This window comes from Melanotaenia boesemani, chromosome 23 (assembly GCF_017639745.1).
Source record: "Melanotaenia boesemani isolate fMelBoe1 chromosome 23, fMelBoe1.pri, whole genome shotgun sequence".
Lineage (NCBI taxonomy): Eukaryota > Metazoa > Chordata > Actinopteri > Atheriniformes > Melanotaeniidae > Melanotaenia > Melanotaenia boesemani.
The window spans coordinates 11,618,229-11,642,091 of NC_055704.1; the positions used below are offsets into that span (position 1 = coordinate 11,618,229).

Here is a 23,863-nt window from a genome sequence, read left to right on the forward strand (position 1 = left end):
TCTCTTACTGTGTTTATATTTGCAGAAGTGAAGGTATTCAAGCTGCGTCAAAGTCACACTGGTTTGAAACACCACTAAACATTCTAGGGTTGAGGTACGTGTGTTTGCATTGTGTTTGTGTGTATGAGTGTGTATGTGAGGAGACAGCAACAGCATGCCACTCTCCCCTCATACCTCTTGGTATCTGCTGAATGATTTTTGGATGTTTGGATGCTTGCTCTGAATGCGTCAGAGTTGGTGGTCTGTGTCGTTTCTCGTCATCTCGAGGTTAGAGATCAAGTTCAGCTTGTTGTGGGATTTAGTCCTTTTACAGTTTGGGGGTTAAAAGGGTATTATCCAGGGTTGGGATCATTATTTAAACAATGAAAGTTGAGTAAGTTAAAAACTTAAATTGGGAATGATACATTTTGAAGTTTACTGAACCAATGATGCTATAACAGGATTTGTTTGTGACATGTCACCATAGAGGAGCAGCAGAAAGTCACCAGGTCTTGTGTTAATAACTGGTGTGAGAAGAGGGCTGTGGCCACTGAGGAGACTATGTGTGAAACTGCACGTATGCTGCTCACAGATGGCAGCCAGGGAGGGAAGAGCAGGGGCTCAGTGTGTGTGTGTGTATGTGTGTGTGTGTGTTTGAGAGAGAGAGTGTGTGTGTGTAAGAGCATGACTGCATGTAGGTGATACAATAGTTGCATTTTGGAGGTCATAGATAACAGTGCATGTAAGATTATGGGTTTAGTGTGTCTTTATTAGTGTGTGTGTGTCTGTGTGTATAATAGGCGTGGATGTGTGTGTGGGTGGGCAGAGTGAGCAGAGTCACGTTTAGCTTTGCATGATGGAGGTTGGAGATTGTGTGACATCACCACCACCTGACAGCTTTTCCACTGCTCAGTTTCCTCTGGTTTGCTAAGATGCCAGCTATGAAGTTTCACACACACACACACACACACGCTCATGAATACTTCAAGGATGAGTAGGGCACCACTGGCCAATCTGCCAGTCCTGGTGTTCTCTGGCTAATGCCAGTTGGGTTGCACAGTGTGGGGCCGCTAGCAAAGGCCCCATTTGTAGACATCAGACCCTTGTACTACCCTCATGGAGTCTGTTTCTGACAGTTTGAGCAGAAACATGCACATTATTGGCCTGCTGGAGGTCATTTTGTGGGGTTCTAGCAGTGCACCTCCCTGCACAAAGGAGCAGATAGCGCTTCTGTTGCTGAGTTGGTGTCCTCCTACGGCCCCTCCACATCTCCTGGTATACTGGCTTGTCTGCTGGCACTGTATCTCCTCCATGCTCTTGACACTGTGCTGGGAAACATATCAAACCTTCTTGCCACATCGCCCATTGATGTGTCATCCTGAATGACCTGCAATACCTAAACAACTCATGTTACCTCTAGTGGTGAGGGCACTGTCGAAATGCAAACAGGACCAAAAGTCAGCCAGAAAGGACGAAGACAGGGAAGTGGTCAGTGGGTTCATTGTATTCCTTAGACCACAAATTTCTCCTCTAAAAGAGCCATTGTCTTACTGAGGGGCCCCTTTCCTGAAAACATTTGTTTTGGAGAACAGCGTTTACATTGATCAGTAAATCTGTTTTTGGCTGAGGGCTGTGCTCTCCATGTCTAAAATCTCCACAGATGCTTTCTGTGATTGAACACAACATGTTCATTAACCACCCTGAACATCAGCATGCAGATGTTTTACAATCCTCAGTGTCCACTTTCCTATCAGTTTTCCCACCTATTTTCCATCACAAGAAAATCTTGAATGCCAGAAATATAAATTAGTTTGTGGATTAGTGGCCAAATCTTCACACACCCTCATGCATCCCTAAAACCAGGCTGCCAAACAACTCCAGACCAAAACTACTATGGTATACATCCCCACATGACCCACATTATCTGTTATGTAACAAGTTTTTTAGGCAGTTTGTAAAAAGCCTCAGAGCACAGACACACTGACCCTGAAAACCACTAAACTAACAGAATGACTAAATTTATACCACCTCATTACTGTCACTCACCATCCAGCTGCAGAAATGTGGGGCAGCCAGTCAACTCTCTAAACATGCCCACTGTTGACTCCAATTCCAGTATTATATCTAGTTTTTCTTGGTGTGTGAGTGTGACTTACACTAACAGGCAGCTTTAAGAGGTACACCTATTCAATTGCTTGTTAATAAAAATAATTAATCAGCCAATCACATAGCAACACCTCTATGCATTTAGTCATGTAGACATGATCATGATGATTTGTTGAAGTTAAAAATGAGCATTAGATTTAAGTGATTTTGAACGTGGCATGGTTGTTGGTCTGAACGTTTCAGAAACTGCTGATCTACTGGTATTTTCACACACAACCATCTTTATGGTTTACAGAGAATGATCTGAAAAAGAGAAAATATCCAATGAGCAGCAATTGTCTGGACTCCAACGCCTTGTTCATGGCGGAGGTCAGAGGAGAATGTGCAGAATGGTTGAAGATGACAGAAAGGCAACAGTAACTCAAATAACCACTGATTACAACCAAGATATGCAGAACACTGAACACACAATACATCTCATCTTGAAGCAGATGGGCGACAGCAGTGGAAAAAAAGAAAATATGGGTGCCAGTAGAAGATGGAAAAATGTTGTCTGGTCTGATGAGTCTCCATTTCAGCTGCAACATTCAGATGGTAGAGTCAGAATTTAGTGGAAAAAATGAAAGCATGGATCCATCCTGCCTTGTTCAGACTGCTGGTGGTGTAATAGAGTGGGGAGTATTCTCTTAGCAAACTTGAGGACCCTTAGTACCAGCTGAGCATCATTTAACACCACAGCCTACCTGAGTGACCATGTCCATCCCTTCATGACCACAGTGTTGCATCTTCTGATGGCTACTTCCAGCAGGATAATGCACCTCCAACTGGTTTCTTCAATGAATTAAGAAAGAATTAAGAATTTTTCTGAAGGCAAAAGAGGGTCCAACCTGGTGGGAGAAAGAAGGACCTAATAAAGTGATCAGTTAATATCTGCCTTTAATGGTGGTATATTGTAAAAAACTTCGATCTCTCTTTACGTAAAAAGAAATGAGTATGTTTCTACACCATTCAAGCTTCTCTGTAGATGTGTGAGGCTTTGAAAGCATTTGTGTAACGGTGCAGTGGTTTACCGAGGACATTCATTTTCAAATCCCTGCCCTACTTCCTCTGCCATGCAAGCTCTTGCTCAAGCCAGTAACTCACTGTTTTATTCCTCTTTCATTGAGAACCTGCTAACACCAAGATAACAACAGAACGTGATTTCTGAAAGCAGACTCAGAATTTAACTGGGCCAAAGAACAAAAGGGCTCTTGATAGTTGATAATATTAAATTAGGCTACAGAGTGAAGATGTTTACATCACTACATAATGTTTCACTATAGTTTTGCAGTTGGACCACGGTCTACCATCTCATCTATCAAAACATTTTATTAACATGCCATAATTTGTTTTAAATAAAAGAGAGAAAATGACTCATTAATGCTTCACCTACCTCAAATGAAAGTCCATTCTGCAGGCATAGAACCAAGTATGTCATATCAAGATTTCCAGTAAGGACAAATAAAGCTAAAAATGTTAGCCCTGCTAGAATCCTTTATAAGATTGCACAATTTAGATGAACCAAGCCTCAGGCAGGTGTACAGCCCCCTCAGACTGGATTGCATGATGAGGAAACAAAAGCAGTAATCTTACACTGTAATGTTAGGTTTCTGGACTTGTTCTGTGATGTTAACACTATTTCTGCAGACTTAAAATAGTGTGGACTGCTGTTACTCGTTGCACGGCTCATGAGCTTCACGTGGATAAGCTACTAACACAGAACTATTACAACTCGCTCAAAACTGGCAGATTTTTGAAGCACAATGTGCTTTTTGGCAGGTGAATAAATAATACATGGTGTGGGTAAAATAAAGAGGCTATTAATATTGGAATATATATATATAATTAAAACACTGAATACAGCACACTGCAGCTGAGGCATGCAACATTTTCCTGCAATATTTAGGCTCATACATACAGCAATTTTTATTACTAAAAGGTGGAAACTATCAACTTAGCTTAGTTGCATAGTTGCCAAGTTTGGCCACTATAGCATCCGTTGCTAGCTTGTCTACTTATGATATGGACAGATTCTTTATTAAAACAAACAATGGAAAAATATGAGTCTTGCTGCAACTGAGAACATATGAAGGAGAGAAGACTAATATGTGTTACAAGGGGGGAAATAAAGAAAGACATGATATTTAAGGAAAAAATGGACAGAAATATTTTTATTTGTATCTGCAGGTATAGCTTTTTTATTTTTTAAGTCTTTTTTATTTCATTTTAATGTTTGTGTTGATGATTCGTCTGCACCCTGCTTTATTGCTTTTAATGTTTAAATTGTCTTGAACCTGAAATGTGCTTTACAAATAAACTTGCCTTTCCTTGCCTTGTAGTGTTGCTAGGTAACAACCCCCATCTGCTCATTGTCTATAAGTTTGCATCCCACGAATTACAAACGGAGGTTGAGAAGAGACGGAGCAGCTTGAAGACTTTGAAAACAATCTCTTGTTCATTAGTTATCTCCATGTTGCAGCCGAAACTGTACTCAGCTTTCAGATAAGGGCTGCGCATGCTGTTCTGCACATTGAATGATTGAGTCAGAGAAATTTGGTCCAGACAGCAAAGCACCAGTGGATCATTCCAAATGCTCTAAATAAGATTTTTACTCATTTTACATTTAGCTTTTACCCCAACAAGTCCTCTAACTGAAATAAGCATATTTGTAGTTTATTCATACTGTTAAAAATGTCTAATTTAGCTTGTTTGGTCTTGTTCTTTATTCTTAGTATTTGTCTTTATTCACTTGTGTGGTTTGATGCCATGAGTTGCTTTTCTGGTGTTTCCTGTGGCAAAAAAAGTCTAAAAAGTTCAACTTCACAAGCCACAGCAGAGAAAGCTGCCAATTATCCAATCAATTCGCTGATCTTATGACTGATATTGCGATTGATTGTTGCTGCAGTGCCAAACATCGGACAATCCTGCTGTGAAGTGTTAGCATATTGCTTCTGTTTAAATCCCAAAATTTTAAATAAGGGATACAAACTGACTGCTTTATAGGAACTCTGTTTTTAAAGACCAAGCTTACAGAAAATACCAAATCATTCCAGTATTCTTTGAAACGATGCTAAATGTACCAAGGAAGGTGTAAAAAATCCACTTAAAAATCTGTTAAATACTCAAGCATGATTTATTCTCAAACTAAATATTAGTTATTGCAACTTAAACTTAGAGGAGTCAGTTTTCATCCCAATTTACAAGATGTAATATGTATGATTGTTCACATTTTTAAAACATAGTTAGAAATTGAGATGGCAACTTATTTCTATTCTTGTGAGAAGAGCACCTAAACTGTGGGAACCCGGATCAATTAACACGTGTAACGACTAAATGTGTCATTTTCTAGTGTTAAAGGTGCAGTGTGAACCAAATCAAAGGTCAGTGACAGGAAAATTCAATATATCATTAAAAGCTGTGTTTTCGTAGGTATCTAATCACTTAATTAAAATAACTTATGATTTCATTTTGTTGGAATGAGCCATTTATATCTGTTTGCTGTGGGTCCACACACAACAGCTGCGATATTTGTGCCACCATTTTTACTACGGTGTCCATGAATGGACAAACCACTGTGTATGAATGTAGAATCATCTGAGCTTTAAAACCGCAGTACTGACTTTGTTTGATGGGTGCTAAAGGACCGTTTAGGATATGTAATGCCTGAGAAGGCATGTAGAAGAAGACAGTATACAATTTTAAAGTAGTTGCCTGTAGTGCAGTCATCACTGCAGTCACCGGATCCACTCACATATAAAAACATGTGTCTGGAAGAATTTTGGCCACTGATGGCCACTGTCCATTTACAACTGTGCTTTGTGTTTGAAATATTTGCTATACCCATCCTCACCACTAGATAAGATCAGTAATTCGCAAATACTGTAGCTTTAAGTGAGAAGATTTGATGGCAAAGGGGGCTCACTATGTATCTTATAAACTGATTTAAAAGGGAAAAAAATATGTTTGTAAAAGCATTCTTACTTTATAACCATTTCATTTCTGCCTAAAACATTTGCCCCATAATGCGTCTTTGCATCTTATTTTCAGTATGGATACTTTCTGCATTCCTAACATGCCAAATGTAAAGTACATACCTGTGGGTTTGAGCTAAACAGGTGTTTCAAACAACAAGTATGTGTTAACCCTGTAAAGCCTGACCCAAGAAGAAAAGTGGAGAAAGGTCTATTATTTTTAATCGGAAGCTTTATTTGGCCCTGTTATGCCTTTGCATAGAACCACACTGAGTTCAACACACCAACCAGCAAAGATCAGGCTACATCCCAGCTATTTCCTTCAGTTCAGTCTTCAGCATAAAATCTTTAAAAAACTTTTAGTACTGACCACTTACTACTGTAAAACTTTTATTTTAGAAAAAAGAATCCAAGTTTTAAAGTCTTGTAATATCTTCCAATATTATAATAACATTTTTTCTGTGGTTGAAAGTATTTAAATGACACGGACCCACTAAAGAGCAGAGAGATATAAAGAATCCCTAGGCGTTTAGTTGAAGTTTTGGAAAACACCTTATCAGTTCATCACTCAATGGTTAAGTTCAAGGCGGTCAGAAAGACTCACTCACATGAGTGGAGTTTACTTAAAATGGCGTTTTAATAGAAATAAAATGAATAAAAAATAGACCATATTTAACATTTTTAAAGATAATATTGTATTTGTACATGGGTGTTTTTTTAAAGTGTGATTTGATTGATTTTAGAAAAAACAAACTACACACACAAAAAAAGGATTAAATATGGTGTTTATTTTACAATTGTTATATTATATTGTTATATACTGTTATATTACAATTATTCAAAGTAAGTTTGGATGACAATAAAGGCAGTATGAATGGTTTGTATTATTGCAGTAGGGCTGAAGAAGCCTCTAACTGAACATGCATTGTTGTTTGATCCCAGTGTGGCTCATTATTTCTTGCAGCTTTTGCAATAGGGGCTCCAGACTAATCCCCTGCACAGAGCCAGCATTCCTCATCCGGTTGTTTCAGTTTGGTTGACTCACTGACTCTGATTTTGTTGCCCCAAATGAAGGTTGCAAAGAAACCTGCCATCCCTACCACAAATGTATGAGCAGTGTGTAAGAGCTTTCTGTGATTATTGAAGGACCTAAGCGACGAGTGTTGTATTTCCATTCCTGTCCAGGAGAACACCCAGATTTCTGCAGTCCTCAAATACCCCCACTCCAAGTTTAAAATTCAAGGTAATGTGATTGTTTTACACCATGCCACAAAGTTTCCTGCACTCAGCCTCTTGTCCTCCCCTTCATTTATGGCCTACAACTGCAGTGCAATTTCTGCAGATAACATGACTCTAAGCTTGCTGAGAGTCTGGGGTGAGCAAGGTCAGAGAAAATCCTGGCCCTTTCAGTACTCCTCTGCTACTGAAAATCCCATCAAACACAACCTCTGGGTCAAACACATTATGGTCTGTCTCTCAGGAAGTTGTTAATTCAGGAGTGTCTCTCTGGATCTGCTGGGGCATCTATGTAGGAGTGTGTGTTAAACACACAGCAGAAATCAAAGAGCATGATCCTCACAGAGCCGCCTGTTTTCTGCAGCATCTTAACAAAGAGGCATGTTAAGGATAGGGAAAGCTAGTTAATTTTGACTACCTTTATCTAGCCTGCAGATAACACTTCCCCTAAGAACCACTTCTTAAAGCTTGATAACATTACAAACCTTTCCCTACTGAATCCAGCTGAATCAGCTACAGAGAAACCACTTTTAGCTTGAAGGGAATCCAAGGCCAGTAAGTCTGTAATTTATGTAACCCTGTGGTCTGTGTCAAAACATAATTCACACTCAAAGCTCAGTACTTGGAGAAATCACCCAAAAGTAGATACTTCAGGGAATAAGTTCTTGCTCAAAAGCACTGTGGCCGTCTCCAACTGAGGTTAACTTGACTCACTAATAATACTGATAGAACATGGTATCTGGAAATGCCCAAGAATTCCTTTTTACTGGAGAGTGAGAGATCTCTTTACTGGTAAAGGAAAAGAAAGAAGAAAAGCTGCAAACTAACCAGCTACGTCATTACTTTCCTAGTATCAGGTTTTGACCCCTTTTCAACTTCAGAACTGCCTTAATTCTTCATGGCATGGATTCAACAAGGATAAGAAACCAGTCGATCATGATTTGAGTTTTGTGACATGGTGCATTATCCTGCTGGAAGCAGCCATCAGAAGATGCTACACCATGGTCATGAAGAGGATGGACATGGTCAGAAAACAATACAGACAATTACTGCTACTGGATATTTTCTCTTGTTCAGATCATTCTCTGTAAATCCTACACATGGTTGTGTGTGAAATTTCCAATAGATCAGCACTTTCTGAAGGACTCAGACCAACAACCGTGCCACGTTCAAAGTCACAAACAATCAGATGAAGCATCCCTGTGTTTCGTTTGAATTATGTTATTATTCATTAAAGCACAATAGTATCTTCTTCTTGACATTTTCTCTCCATGTGTCTCCTTCTCTCTAATTAGAGCTGATTAACAGTCTCACTCATTATTTTGTGGTCAAAGGATTGAATTCCACTGATTGCTGTGGAAAATTTCACCGCAGTTAAGTGGATGTTTTTTGTTTTTTTTTATTCTATCAGGCAGCGTGAACTACATCTGACTTCCTGTGAGTTTCCACTGGGTCAGAAATCTGCAATAAGTCAGCTATTTGCAGTCATTTGACTTGACCGTCACCCCTGTTAGCTGCCGCCACTGTTTATGCAATGTGCTTTTCTCCCTACTTTAACACCCTTTGGATGATGGTAGTTGCTCTGTAGGCTAGAAAATACATGCTTTCTTCAATCTGCCATTATAGGTAACTCTTATTCAACTGAAAACCCAAACTGTAATATGTGTGACACAGTTTTACTGGCTGATCATTAGCTGCAGGCAGGACAAAATGACATAACTTTTAGTGGTGTACTCTTTGGTATTTGGTATTTGGTATTTGCATAATGATAAACTCAAGAGCTGACATGATTATAAAAACAAAGCGAAGGGACGTGCATTTCTGATTTAAAATGCATTACAGGCCACATTAAAGAAACATTTCCAGCATTTATTATTCCTAGTGTTTCCTAGGTTTTCTCACAAAAAAACACCTACATGGCCATGAACAGGGGACTACAGAAGTCCTACTGTAGACCTTCTATAGTCCCACCCATATTGCATGTCCTGTCTCCTCCAGGCAATACAATGGCCCAGGCCATTAGTGGGTAACTTAGCCAATATAAAGTGTGTTTGAACCACAGTAATTCTTAAGAAAAGGAAGGCAAGGTTGCTAACAAATGTGTCAAAATGGAAATATTCTCATTATCTATAGCTGTCACCAACATGGACTTAGCTGTACCCCAGTGTGGTTGCTTTGGCTCCTGAGTGTCCTGTCCTAGTTAACAGCTGTGTAGCTCACTAAAATGTTACCTTTCTTATAATCAAAACTTTTAGCTTCCAGACTCAGCAATCCAGTCTCATCTAGTTTATTTTTATCATTTGATTCTTTATTTCAAAGTCAAGATAACCACAGAAGAAGACCGATCTGAGAATAAAAACCCATCATTACGGCTGGAACATGGCTCTGTGTGGTTTTTCTCAACAGTTCCCGCAAACATGAAACTGATTGTTATTGCTTTCCACTGCCACTAGGGGCAGTCTAGGGGCAGCTAATGTAGCTTTCTTGTAGAGCTAGATTAGTTTCAAGATAATGTGGGGAAACCATGTTATATTCAGTTTTCATCGGTGTATTTAGGGACTTCACATCAACTCAGTTAATCAGAATTTTCACATTAGTACTGAAAATAAACTACAAAAAGATGCTTAAATAGAACCTCAAAATCTAGATTACTTTGTGCTAGCTAAGCAAGAGCTACTTGATCCAGTTTAATTTAAATGTGAGGCTGGTTATTGATTTTAAAATAAGCTATATGATGATAATGTGGAGGAATGTAGGCTGTAACCAGTCTTATTTTGTATGGGAAGATGGAAGAATAAAAAGAAAGGGAATTATTTTAGATTTTTTTTGTAAAGAGGAAGGACATAGTTCTGTCCAAAACAGAACTCAGTCCCAATGTTGGCAGCCCTGACGTCTTCCGATATGGAGCTAGTCATGCAAGTCCTTGTGGTCAGACACAAGGATCTAGTCTACCACTGCTAACAGTCAGAACTGCTGGATCTCATGGCAGCTGCTGCCTTCTAAGTCTCATAGAGGCCTTACTGACAAATGACACAACCAATCTTAATTCCTAATTAATTCAATAAATTACTTAAACTGAATCAAATGATTAAAAGTGTATTTTTTGATATTTAACTTTCTTGACATTTGAAACTTAATGCTGTGTGACCGCATTTGATAATCCATGAATAAAATGAATAATTTGTTTTTGACAAGCAGCACTTTCTTTCCATCCAAAGTCCCTGGACCAATCAGATCCAGACCTGAGGCGTGCTATGACTTGGTATGACACGGTCAGATGGTAATGTTGAAGAACTCAGTCCTCTGCTGACACAGCAGCTTCACCTCCAAGAAATTAGTTCAAAATTATATATTTTTTTCTTGGTTTACTTTAGGAAAACCAATCAAGTGAAAAAATACCAAAAAAAAATCCAACAGTGCCCCCTTACCCTTCAACGCTCCTCCCTTGTTCCATACACTGTTTTAACCAATTGCTTGTCTGCTTTAGACCAAGCCCCCTCCATCACTCATTAACTGTGCACAATCATTCGACCTCTGCTGCAAACAGATCATGTCCTGATTTTCTTGATGTTCCTCTTACATTATCCTGTGTCCCCCATTAGACTTTTCTCATGTAATGATTGACTTCTTTGGCCACTGTTGCGTCAGTACAGTTCATTTGGTCAAGGGGATGCTAATATAAGGAGAAGTGGACATCATTTTCTGTGGATGTTTGAGCATTTTAGAGCCTCATGTGATCATTTATGACACATGTTTTTGAGCTTCATGTATGCACACACACAAACACTCTTAAATCATAGTCTATAGTCCGTCACACTACAGTACAGTTCTTTATTTAATACACTGAAGGACATGGTCAGACAGTAACATTTTAACTACAGTTAAAACTTCTTTTCCTACTAGTTATAAGAAGCAGTGGAAAAGTTTAGATAAATAGGCTTTAGTGACATAACGATATTAACATACAAAGATAACTTAAATACTTAAATACACAACTTTTCTTTAAATACTTTGGCTTATATATATATATATATATATATATATATATATATATATATATATATATATATATATATATATATACATATATATATATATTGACAGGTGCACACAATGTTCATCCTCACGTCACATGGAGTGCAATTACATCTCCAGACATTCGAAGACAATCTCAAAGGCAACATTTACATGATGGACCTCATCCTGTTTTCACAAGTTCATTACAATAAGTGAAATTCAAGTGGTGAGAAACTGTCAACATGCTTGCATTAAAGTGCTGTCCTGTGATCCTAAAGGAGATCATGTGACTTAAATGTAAAACCAGTGAAGACAAACCTCACGATCCTTAACAGAAACATTTTACGACTCATCCCTGCTTGTCTTTGCCGTAGGGAGCCTTGAAATGCTCCGGATGTTTTTCATTAGGGAGGTACTGGTGGTTGTGCTCACACAACTCCGTGTGATGCAACGTCTGACGTCCCAACATACAAAACAAGAAAAAAAAAATTGTCGCACACTTGTTCAGAGCGCAGATCAAACACAGAAGATAGGTGTCCTGATAGGCTAGCAGCGCAAACGCATGCACACACGCATCATGTGGAAAAATATTGAATTTAACAAAAAAGTAGAGAGATCCACCAGAGTTTTTTTTGTCTTTTAAGCAACTCAAAAGCTCTTTAATGATCCGTCACGAGACAATGATCAGCCCCATTACAGCAGAGAGAAAGGCATGATTCACCTCAGCAAGCCTTTGAACAGATTAGACTTAAAAACAAATAATTTCTGATTATTACCCTGTGACCCTATGATTATTGACAAAGCAGAAAAAAGACAAAAGATGAGGAAAAAAGACAAAAATACATCAATATGTGGGTCACATACTACAAAGTCACTCAATTTGTCAAGTATTACCAGGTATTTGGTGAGTTCAAACTAATGCTCTTTAAGGATTAATAAAAACTTTTCTCTTGTGAAGAAACAATACACAGAATAATTATAATTAAAAACAAAAATCTAAAAGAGACCTTATTCCTACGATGAGCCACTCAAACACTACACAATGAGGCACCCAGACATATAATTAAGGCTTGCAACTCAAGTGTAGAAGTATGCACATTTAAATTGCTCCTCAAAAATGTTTGGTAAATATACTTTAGTTATTCTTAGTCCATCATCCGCCCACCATTTCAGAGTCGGACATAAACAGAACACAAGGAGATGTTGGGGTATGTGTTTTTGTGCTATTTTGTGCTCACATTTGAACATGGGCACAGTTAAACCTAACATTTTGGTCACTGTGGTCTCTCATTTCAAACCCGCATTGTAACAGCATATTGAATGGGAAAAAGCAAATCTAAGGGCAAACGTGTTTTTATTAGCAGATTTGACTTATTTTTACATTTGTCAACTTGTTGGTTGCCTCATTTTGGCCTCCACTTGGCATGAAAGTGACGTAAGGGGAAAAAGAGTTTAGTTTCTGAACCACAGAAAATTGTGCCACAAACATTTTTTTTCAGTAACAAAGCCCTGCAGTAAAAAGAAAATGAAATCAGGGATTTACACATAAATGCACACCGAGACTTCTGGTCAATAAAGGTTAAGTAATTTAAGAGTAACCAATATTTAAGTGTCCATTTAATTCTCTGTAAACTTGTCTTCCTTATTTGTTGGTTTTCTCTTAAATGCCAAGTCTGCATGTGTGCATATTTGTGCAAGCAACATAATTAAGCATCGCAGAGTATGGAAGGTTCAGACACCCTCCCTTTGACCCCGCTGTGTCGAAACATATGACTGAAGAGATTAGGTCAAAGTTTATTAAACTGCTGTCAGCCCAAAGTCCTGACTTGCAGGGGAAACTTATGAATCACGTGAAAAGGCTAATATTTCAGTCTGATGGGGAAAATGCTGTGAAGTGATGGAGCACTGATCCTTGGCTCCAAGATTTGCTTTGCCACCAACTGTGTCAGCCAAGCAGCTACTGTAACACAAAACTGAAACTGATCTTCATGGGACTCAGTTTCTGTTTGCATTCCTTCCAAAGCGCTGCAGACTGACCCTCTTTATTTTCCTTCTTTTCCAGCGTGGACTGTATGTTATGAGGTCCAGACTCAGAATGTTCTCTGACTGTCCTGTTTGTCACTGTTGTGGATGGTTTTTTAATATAAACAGCATTCCTGAAACATAAAGTCTTTCTGAGTAATGAATTCCCAGTCCAAATTAAACCTTGTGTACTATTCCAGGGATATCACCACTAGTTTCTAAATTGCATTTTAACTCAAAAGATGAGAAAACAGGGAATGCAAGCCAGGGGTAAAAGGGTTCATTGGGTAATTCTTAAGGTTTTTGGGGAATACATTGGTTATGACAGGGCTCCAGCTTATAGTGCAGCTCAAAATCCACATTAAAGGCTTAAGTGTTTGATCAATGAGCAGCAGGATAACCACCGCTGGGGAGGTCAGCTGGCAGACGGGAACAGTTCGTTGGATGATGTTAAGGACAAGACTTGAGTCTTCCATTAACGGGATTAAAATGTCAGTCCAAGGCCTCTTGGTTTCCTTTGAGTATTCAGCAGGGAGAATCGAAAAGACGTCAACGTCTTTCAGAAGGCCAATGGTGGAGAATTCAGATTAGAGGGTTAAAAGTGGATTTGGTCCATCAGGATCCTGAACGATACAAACACTAGAGGCAGCAGTCTAAGATGAGTGAAAGTTGAGGGCTACGTCACTCTTGAAAGACTACAAGTAATAAAATACAAGATAAATAAATAGAGATAAATTTAGATAGACTTGCTGTAGGTGCTCTGAGGTGTTGGCTAACTCATCCATAACTGTGGGGACTCTTAGGGTTAATGGGGGACGAGTCTTCTCTACCCCTCTGGCCAATGAGCTGATACAGACGATGGCTGAGGTTCTGGACTTGGCAGGTTCCCAGAACACAACCTACTCTCATCAGCTGGGCTTGGTGAGGGTGGTGGTGTCCCCCTCGTGAGTGAGCCTGACGGCGAGCTCTGATCTGCGAAGACTTAGCTGGCTGTGCCCACGCCAGGCCAGGAGAGACAGTTCTCTCTCCTGATGCTGGTGGGTGTCTCAGGAAACCAGGCAGCCATTTTTGGGTTTGGCTGGGTGCTGAAGACGTGGCGACGCTGCCGGTCTGACTTGCAACAGAAATGGAAATATCCTCCTTCTGGTTGATAAGTTTGTTGAGGAGATCCAAACTGAGAAGAGAAGAGAAATCAGTTGAGTTTATTTAATTAATAAAAACATATTTGACCAATGAAGTTATGTGCTTAATGTAAATGGACCAGAAAGAGGCAAAAGACTAAGGAAAATGACCATTAAATAACTAGAGAAAAAAAGTGGAAAAAAGAGACAAGCCAAACAATAGTTGTACCCATGTCTACAAAATGGTGAACTAACAGACCAATTTTGCCATTCTTAGCTAGCTAGTGGCTAAAACAGCTAACTCTGTTGCATGCTAACATTTGATAAAGGTGGAAAGAGTTTAAAAAAGTCCGTTAGTCAAGTATACACTTGTTAGAAGTGTCTCTTCACTGCTAATGCACAAGCTAATGACCACTTAGCCATAATATTTACAGCCTACTGCATCTGCACACGATGTCACCATGCTCATGTTTTAATTCAAGACATAAACTTTAATGTTTTTTTTATTGTTGCCTGGAACAGCTCATGCTCTGAGTCTGCTTCAGTTATTGCATTAGGATTAAATGTTCATGTGTTTAAAAAGCCAGCTGGGTTTCAGCAAACAGTAGCTAATGAGATCAAACCAGCAATGTCTCTAATCTGCTGATGGACTCCAGAGGAAAACAGAAACTTCTTTGATGTAAAACAAGCCAGCAAGCCTAGATATTTCTACCTCATTTCGAGATATTGACTTTCAGTGAAACTCTTCATCCAAATGACAAAATGCATTGTTTTTTTGTCTGCCATGGGGAAACCTAGTTTACTAAATTATCTGCTAAGATGGATAAGGTGAGCAGCATAGCAGACCAGTGCATACCAGCCATACAGCAAACAGCAGCAACTGACTCACCATCTGTTCATTGTTTGGCAAAGACAGTTTTAACAACTTGACCCTGCAGCTCTTTACTTAACGGTTAGTGCTGTTTGTGTATGTGCAGCTCAGTTTGACTCAAGTCCCCGAGTCTTAATAGCACATAAAAAGTTATTTGTAGTACTTATATGGGGTCACACTGTGCTTTGTTTGGAGAATCACGTTACCTGGGTGAGCTAGCTAACAACTGCTCCAAATGGGAATAGTTGCGGGACAAAGTGTAGACAAATGTGAAGGTATTATTCTTGCTATGCTGTGAATCTTATTTGATTTAAGTTGTTTTAAATGATGAAAAATGAGCTATTCTGGTGGTCCCGTTCTGGCTAGCTTTTAGCTTAAGCTTGCCCATAGGAAAGCTTCTGATTCTCAAAAAACAGAAAGCACTCTGAAGACTTTCAAATGTAAGACACTGACTACTCGTAATTTTTTTTATTCAATCTCATAAAAAAAGAAAATCACCTTTAACCCCTAATAACTAATTAAAGGAGTGGACAGGAATATGATTGTGCACTAGGCAGTCGGGGAATAAATGGACAAAGAATGTTAAACGTTAGCTTTTGGTTTTATAATAAGTGTTTAAACACGCCATCTGGGCAAATAAAGCTACCATGTTTGATTTTCTTACTCATAGGGGAAATCTTTCCACGGGAACAGGTTTAGCACCATTTCCCCATGTTCTTGGAAGCAGACACCACAGCTCATGTGTATGCAAAAAGCCTGCCTGTGAAATGCTGACTTGTGTTATTTCACTATGAGCTCTCAGACTTTTCTTGTGCTGAGAGGCTGAGATGTGGTGAGACACAGCAGCAGATGGTTTGTGCTACGGTTGGTTCGGGATTGTAGGATTCCACTCAGAAATGTGAAGGCACTGATCTGTTCCAACCACTTTAGCAGCTGGCAGAAATTGTAACCTGCAGAGGATCTGCTGTCCAGCAGCAGCAATTGCTGAGTAAATAGTCGTGTAACTGTGCTACAAATGGAGTAAAGCACTATTTTCAGGTTGGGCTCAGTGTGCCATGGTGCCACATCACCAAGTTACACCCAGCTGGTTTACTGGAAAGCAGTGCAAAGGAGTTTTTCTGCTGACTCCGCACTAAACTGCCTAATTATTGTTACTGTACTGAATTTAAGAATTTTATTTCATACAGTTCAATTACTGGAAATACTGTTGCATCTTAGTATTCCTGGGCGGATGTAACCTTGGTGATCGTTTATGTGATTTATATCCTGATTCCACAACTGTAATTTAAGTAAGAGTAAAAAAAAGTAGAAATATTTTATATCAAGAACTGATGGAAATCAACCCTGTTGAGCTGTTACTTTAAAGATACTTAATTAAAATATGATGTAATGTAAGTAAAACTGATCTTCAAACTAAAGACCCTCACATTCAAATCCCCAGATCTTACAAATCCTAAGAAGGCAAGAACAGACAGCTAATTTGAAGTCTAAAATAATTCAACCTGGTTCAAATATCTACTATAAGTACTTATCAAATAGTTCTCTAACAGGGAGGTGAATTCAACTGTCAAATATTAAAGTATTGGCTGCACATGCAGCAGAAAGTAAAGCCAAGACCCAAACTTCCCAGAGACAACTCCAGCTACATCCTCTTTAAAAGGCCTTTTCACAGCCAGGCTTTTGCTCCCCTAACTTTTAAGAATGTAGGCGAATAAAAAATCCTTCAATCTGCCAGATTTGATCTCAAAAAGAGAAGTTAATTTGGCAATTAGATACATAATCTCATAGATTTCCACTCCCAACTCCGATTGGCAGAAGATCAAAGATAATTGAGCTACTTCATCCTTAATTGTTCAGTCTGCTGAGGCTTTTGATGTCTTGGTTTAGGGCTTTAGGTAAAGCTTCCATCTCGCTGAAGACGGCATCAGGGTATTTACTAGTTCAGTAAAATTTAGAACGAATCTTTTAGTGCCTTGTTTGGTTTTCTTCTATATGAGCCCTCAAAGCTGGCTGCAATGCAGCTGTCAGGGTGCAGAAACAAAGCTTGAGTCAACTATTTTTGATGACAAGGTTAAGCTAAAATACCCTCACCGCAGAGATAAAACAATAAATCCCAACTAAAACCCATCAGAGGGTAAGATTTACACACATATAATCCACATACAAAGGTTGGCTGATTATCATTTGCTCTTTCTGTTGACAGAAAGATCTTTGTAATGATTGAAAAAGTTGGTGTTTAGAGGTACTTTCGTCCAAGTACCATGCTGCTGATACACAATATGATTACCAAATAAGCTAAAACCTACCAAGGGCGGCCTTAATCAGCAGCACATTAAACTGTAATCTCCCACATGGGAACAGTGAGTAGCTTGTCTGCAAAAAGCAGGGTAAAAATAAAGAAACAGCCATTTATTTCTCATAAAGCATTGATTCTGGAGGTTCGGGAGCAGTTTTTGCTTTGAAAACCACAAACTTGTTTCTTCTTGAGACAGTTAAGAATAAGCAAGATGCCAAGACTATACAGTATGTCTGCTCTGACACCAACACGCTTGCAACACAATAAGGCAAAACTTGCAACCACATCACGTAACAACTGTAGGTGTCCTTTCCCTTAGATGCCACCCTTTTTTTTCCTTAATGCTTTCCGGTCGACACTCCTACTATAAGCTGCTCCTCCTGTATGCATATGCAACATGCAGGTACATTAATGTCTCTACAAACAGTGAGGCTTTCTGTGTGGAGTGTAAACCTGCCCTTTATGGATGCAAAGGTTGGAATTTAGGTCTTAGACATTAATCCACAGTGGAATTTTCTGCCTGCTTGGTCACAGCTTTCACCCTTCACAACTTCAGCCTTCCTGCTCTTTGAGCCATATGAAAGCTTACACCATACAACAATTTCCAAACTATTTATTTTGGTTTAAACCAAGATAAATGGGATTTTAATCATTCTACTGGAAAAAAAGGTGGTTAATTTGTACCTGATATTGTTCTCTTAATAAGGTGTAAACATGTCAGAATAGCGATACTAAGCCTATAGCACGGCCCCAAAGAAAACTGTATGCACAGATTCTCCTGTAATATGTATTGCCTCAATGCCACAGCCACATTTAAACTCTTTGGTGGCAGACCTTGACTATTTTCCCTTATGCAAAAGAAAAGTTTGTTATGTAAAAAAAGACAATGAAGGGTATGCATTGAATGCAGCTTGAGAAACATGTAATTTCTCCTTGTTTGGAAAGCGGCTGTTCAGCATTGTAACCAGCATCTTTGTGGGTTTCTTGCCATATCCTTATCAGGACACGGAGAGACAACATGGACACAAAGACGGAACATGGAAAGAATGACAGACATTTGAGCCCAGACACATTTAGTATCTAAAAAAAAAAAAAGACATGGAGTCGTCATGTCTGTTATTATCTTGCTGTCAGCGTGTGATGGTAACAGAACATGATGTGCTCGGTGAGGCTGAGAAAAGAGGGAGAATTTAGTATCTTAATAAACACTAGATGGGACATTTATGGGAGAAGCGAGACTTGTAAAGTAAAATGAGTGGCCAAGGAGGAAAATAAGGATGCTGCTGCATCGGTTTCTTAAAAACTGAGCGATTTAAGCTTCTTACATTTTCAATGGATAAGGGAGGGATGGAGCTTATAATACAAGGCAGGTGTTTTGGGATCAGGTATCCGATGTTAAGGGTTTTGAAAATATTATGATAGTCATTAATAATCCAGAGACAAGAATATCAAACATTTTTATTTAATTAGTTGCAGATTTAGTTAAAGTCAAATAAAGCACAGGACCTTTGCTCTACTTCTTAACTTCATTTGTGTTTGACTGTTTTATCTTCCCTCAAACAGATTTATGACATTTCCATCTGGAAGAATCAGCAGCTACGCCTATGTCAGTGTGCTTATTTAAGTAATGTGGAGGGAATGTATAGAAAGGCAGGGCTGAAGGAAAATGTTCTTGTGTTTGCCGTAATTTATAGCCATAATGCTGTATCAGTGCTACTGCTATGCCAGAAGTTGTGGATACAAAATCCACCAGAAGAGGGCATCCTATACACTAATTCAGGGGTGCCCAAGTTCAGTCCTCGAGATCTACTGTCCTGGAACTTTTAGATGCAACCCTTCTCCTATACACCTGAATCAAATGGCTCAATTCCCTCATCCACATGTCATTCAGCTCTGCAGATGCCTAGTAATGAGCCATTCATTTGATTCAGGTGTGTTGGGGAGGGGTTGCATATAAAAGTTGCAAGAGAGGACTAGACTTGGGCACCCCTACACTTATTCGTCCAAAATAAAAATCCACATAGCTTGCTTTACACATGGTTTGCATCGCAGGCAGACTATTGGACTAATTACACTGGCTGCTGTGCTGTTGCCCAATGTCCTATTGTAGGGCTTTGTGACTAATAATTCTGCTAAAAAGGGTGGAAAAGTACAGGTGCCATTCATTGCGTAACAAGGTAGTCCACTATGATTTTTCCTGCTGGTCCATTCATAAAGACAAACTGGTTTTCCCACCTTAGAAATTATATATACTACACATAATCACATGGTGGTCAAACCAAACAAAACTTCTAATGAATGGCTTCTCATGTGGTGATTATTAGGATTGTAAAGCAGAGGGATAAGACAGAAAACAGAAAAAAAAGGGAAGCTTGTGAAAAAAAAAGAGTTTAAAAACTTTAATGATACTTGGCACTTTCACAGCTGAAATTGAATTTAGGTCAGATTTTTCTGCTTTAAATGTAAATCTAAGATAGTCTGGTACAAAGAGTGATAGGTTTCCATAACAGATAAAACCATAAAACCAAAAGGTCACGGTGAACTTGCCACAGATTACAGACAATATATACAACCAAAATATTAGCTGTTGCAAAAATAAATGGTTTTGTTTGTTTGTTGCTTTATTCTTTTTGTATTTAAGCACTAATAAATGTTTATTTGAACTTTGCTCTAAACATTAGGAAAAAATAAACTTTTTTTTTTATCGTGTGAATGACCAGCCTTTAACCTTGTAGGTTTCATTATCTACTAACTGCACGACATAACAACAAACGTCTGCAAACATTGACCCTCATGTGACTTTGCAACCACAATCCGGATGAGTCAGCTGGGCACAAGCTAGCCAAATAAAGTGAAGAAATGTGCTTTTCAGTAAAGGACAAAAAATAAACTTTTTTAAACAAACTGTTAAAATCAGCGAGATTATTCAATTTGTTTAACGTAAAAAAAAAAAGCCAAGTGTGTCAAATCAGACATTTGTCATTACATATAATAACTATATAATAATATATGTAAACTGTAGGTTAAAGTGGCGAACAGTAGCCTACTTTAATTTAAATGAGGTATGCACTTTCACCGAACAGGTGCATTTATGATTTTATAAAAGTGATATCAGCCAATCAGAGGCGTTTAATTTGCCAGTTAGCTAAGCGTGCTGGGAACCAAGGAGTTGTAGTAACAGTAATTTTTGTTCCTACCTGTTTCTGTCGGGACGCTCCCCAGCCGGCAAAGCCAACAGCTGCTGGAGGGAGACCAGGCTGATGCAATACACAGTAAACGGCAAAAGGGACCGCATCTCCGGGCCAACTTTTACTTTACGCCCTCTCTGTGAGAAGGAGGGGGCGAGCTCGCAGACTGCCAAGGTTCAATCCCAGGAATGGAGGGAAAGAATGATGAATAAAAAGAAAAAGGGAGTTTGATGAGAGGTTGAGATATCCAAGCTTGGCAAATGAGACTGCAGGGGGAAAGGAGGGAAAAGGGGATAAATTGTTAAACTTTTTCTTAAGTATATTTAAGCTACGTAAATAATTTCAATAGTTATATATCTGTTAATTAATCTATATCACACTTTTTCAACTAATACAGCAGATGCTGCGTTCACAGTCTGCTAAAAATTCGTATTTTATTTCATTTTATTTTTAAGATAGAAAAAAATATCAAATATGCAAATCACTGTGTGAACTGTTACATGTATAAATCATGCTCATCTTTTAGGCTGGTCTCACCTTTTTGCTTGTCTGTGAGTGGAATCAGTCAAAAGTTTTTTCCTATGAATCCAGTCCTGTTGGTCAAGATCAAGTTCCAGTGTGAAGCTGAGCGCAGGGTGACATAGTGATTTAAATAGTGAGTGGGCGGAGTTCACTCCCTCAGGTCTGAAGCGACCAATATTCAACATCCTCATAAGAAATTACTACAATTAGTCTGTGTATTTGTGTGTATTCCTTTTTCAGAAAAGCGGGAAAAAAACGCCCCTGAAACTAGGCCAATGAAAACGCCCTTTATTGTTCCAAGTGAAGCTTGAAAAAATAAAAAAGTTAAATTAATATTCTAATGCACACCATAATCATCACAGTTTAATTATATTAGTTTTGAATAGTAAAAGAAAAACACTGCCCACAACTTAGAGCTCACTAAGCAAAGGATGCTTGAAAGTTATGAACAATTTAATATTTAAAATTCACTCCGATTCCTTTACGCTATCACAATCCACCATGCACATACTTGAGAAAATGCCCCACATTTTTAAAGAAATTCTTCAGCAGTAGTACTCTCCTCTTATCTCTTACCATTCCCCTCAGCCAAGTGTGTAAAATAGATAAGAAATGAAGGATTCTCCCACTTTGTTTTGCTTTTTTGTCTTGTATACAGTCCTGCTATGATGCATCACTGATAAATTTCTATAAAAATCACAGAAACAATTCCTTGGAATATTTCATTGCTTTTAGGACCTTTTTTTTTAACTTAGTAGTTCCTGACAGGAAGCAGGGTGTAGTTTGTATGACTCAGCAGAAATGCAAAAATGTAGAAGACAGTTTGCATTCATTACTGCCAAATCATTTCCATCACTTTTACTTATGTTTGTACGTGTTTTAAAACAGGTAGAAGCATCCTACAGGCCCAAACATGTATAATGACTCAAATCTGCATCTCTTTCCACCTCATCCTTGAGGATTTTTTGTACTGTGTCCAAGTTCTCTAATAAATATTCCTGATGCCAAATGCTTGGCAGTGACGCAACATTCATTTCCATTTCCAGGTAGTGGGATGAAAATGTGTATCCATGTAGAAAAACAAGCGAAACAGAGTCTCAAAGAGGACATACGGTTTTGTTTTTGTCCTTTAGCTGATGCAGAAAGCATCTTAGGCTCTTAAGTTCGCCATCTAAATAAGCATCAATCACCCTGCTTCTAAAAACTACAAACATGGCAGATGTAAAAGGATAGAGGTTCAGTTTAGGTTTCTTTTTTTGGATGAATTACTTAACTGAATTCTGTAGTTCTAAGAGAAAACCCAACATACAGTTAACTCCTCATCAAAAGGTTGTGTTTAATTTTCTTAAAGTAGCAGAAGAATGTCTGCAAACCTGTGCCTGCTCTGCAGAGACTGGTTGGTAGTATTTTCTCTGGTTTAGATCAGTGCCATAAAGCCATCTCCATGTCACAGTGGCATCCTAATCCAAGACTGAAAGGAACCTTCTAGTATTTGGTTTGGCACGAGTCAGTCCAGGTTATGCTACCAACTCATTACCTAATTTGTGTGGTGCAATGATTAAAAATACTGATCCTGTCAAAAGACCATGGCTCTGACCCCTGACCTTTTTCCAAGTTTCCTGATCAGAGCTAAATCATTTATATGACATTTTCTGTGTTTGTTCTGTAACTAACCTTCACCCAGGGCCTGAACTAGAACCTACTGATTAGTGATGACACATGAAAGAATTTCCAAACACACTTAGCCAATAGTAGCTCAGTTATAAGTCAGATTTGGCCGAGAAAACAGGTCGCCTTTTCGCTGGTTTTAGCTCGTTTATGTAAGAGTTCCCTGGCATGCGATGGCAACTAGAGAATCGGTACCCACTGAGCTCTGAACACAGGCTTCCCCCTTGGTTTGATCTCTCAATCATGCCCTGCCTTTACTTTTGTTTTGGGCGGCAATTAGCAAACATGAGAGCGTACTGTGTGGCGCTGGAAAGAATGGCAAAGAAACCTCCAGCTTTGGAGCTTGTCTAAAAAGGAAAAGTTGGGAGGATGTGGTTAAACGATCAAAGAGATCTTTGCTTGATCTTGCCGTCCTCTCTGTCGTGTGTTTGACCATACGAGTCCTCGAATGGCTGACAGTGGTACACAGTCTGCTGGGTGAACAGGGCAAATAAGCCCGCCTCATTAAGCATGATAAAGGAAAACACTGACCAGAGAGAAGCAAACACTCAGGAAAGCAGCATGTTTTCTGCCTTTACAGAACATATGTTGTTTGTTTCTGTTCATGCAGTAGATTGTCTTTCTTCTGCAGAAGTGGAGTCAGGCCTCAGTCGGGTGGGAAGTGATCATTTTTTCATTGTGCCAAAAATATACAGACCTACTTTTGTAATTTTACTCTCTTTTTATTGAATTAGTGACAAAAAGACAACACAGTTTTCTATTAAAACCATTTCTAAAAAATTACAAGTTACCATTTGTAGTTGTCAGATATTTTATTTTTAGTTCTG

At 38.8% G+C, this 23,863-nt stretch overlaps 1 protein-coding gene across 1 annotated transcript; it reads right to left on the reverse strand.

Annotated features, from left to right (window-relative positions):
• Window positions 1–11,394: 11,394 nt before the first annotated feature.
• Window positions 11,395–21,460, reverse strand: adm2a (adrenomedullin 2a). Its single transcript, XM_041977642.1, has 3 exons — window positions 21,384–21,460; window positions 20,856–21,112; window positions 11,395–14,544 (listed from the first exon to the last, which is right to left on the reverse strand). The coding sequence occupies exons 2-3, from the start codon at window positions 20,951–20,953 to the stop codon at window positions 14,148–14,150; spliced, it is 495 nt and encodes a 164-aa protein (XP_041833576.1). The 5' UTR covers window positions 20,954–21,112; window positions 21,384–21,460; the 3' UTR covers window positions 11,395–14,147.
• Window positions 21,461–23,863: the final 2,403 nt, after the last annotated feature.

Excerpts from the sequence above, each read along its gene's own strand:
- adm2a (XM_041977642.1), bottom strand. The coding sequence starts at position 20,953 with ATGCGGTCCCTTTTGCCGTTTACTGTGTATTGCATCAGCCTGGTCTCC. Across the intron at positions 14,545-20,855 it reads GAGCGTCCCGACAGAAACAG|TTTGGATCTCCTCAACAAAC; the intron begins GTAGGAACAAAA and ends TTCTCTTCTCAG.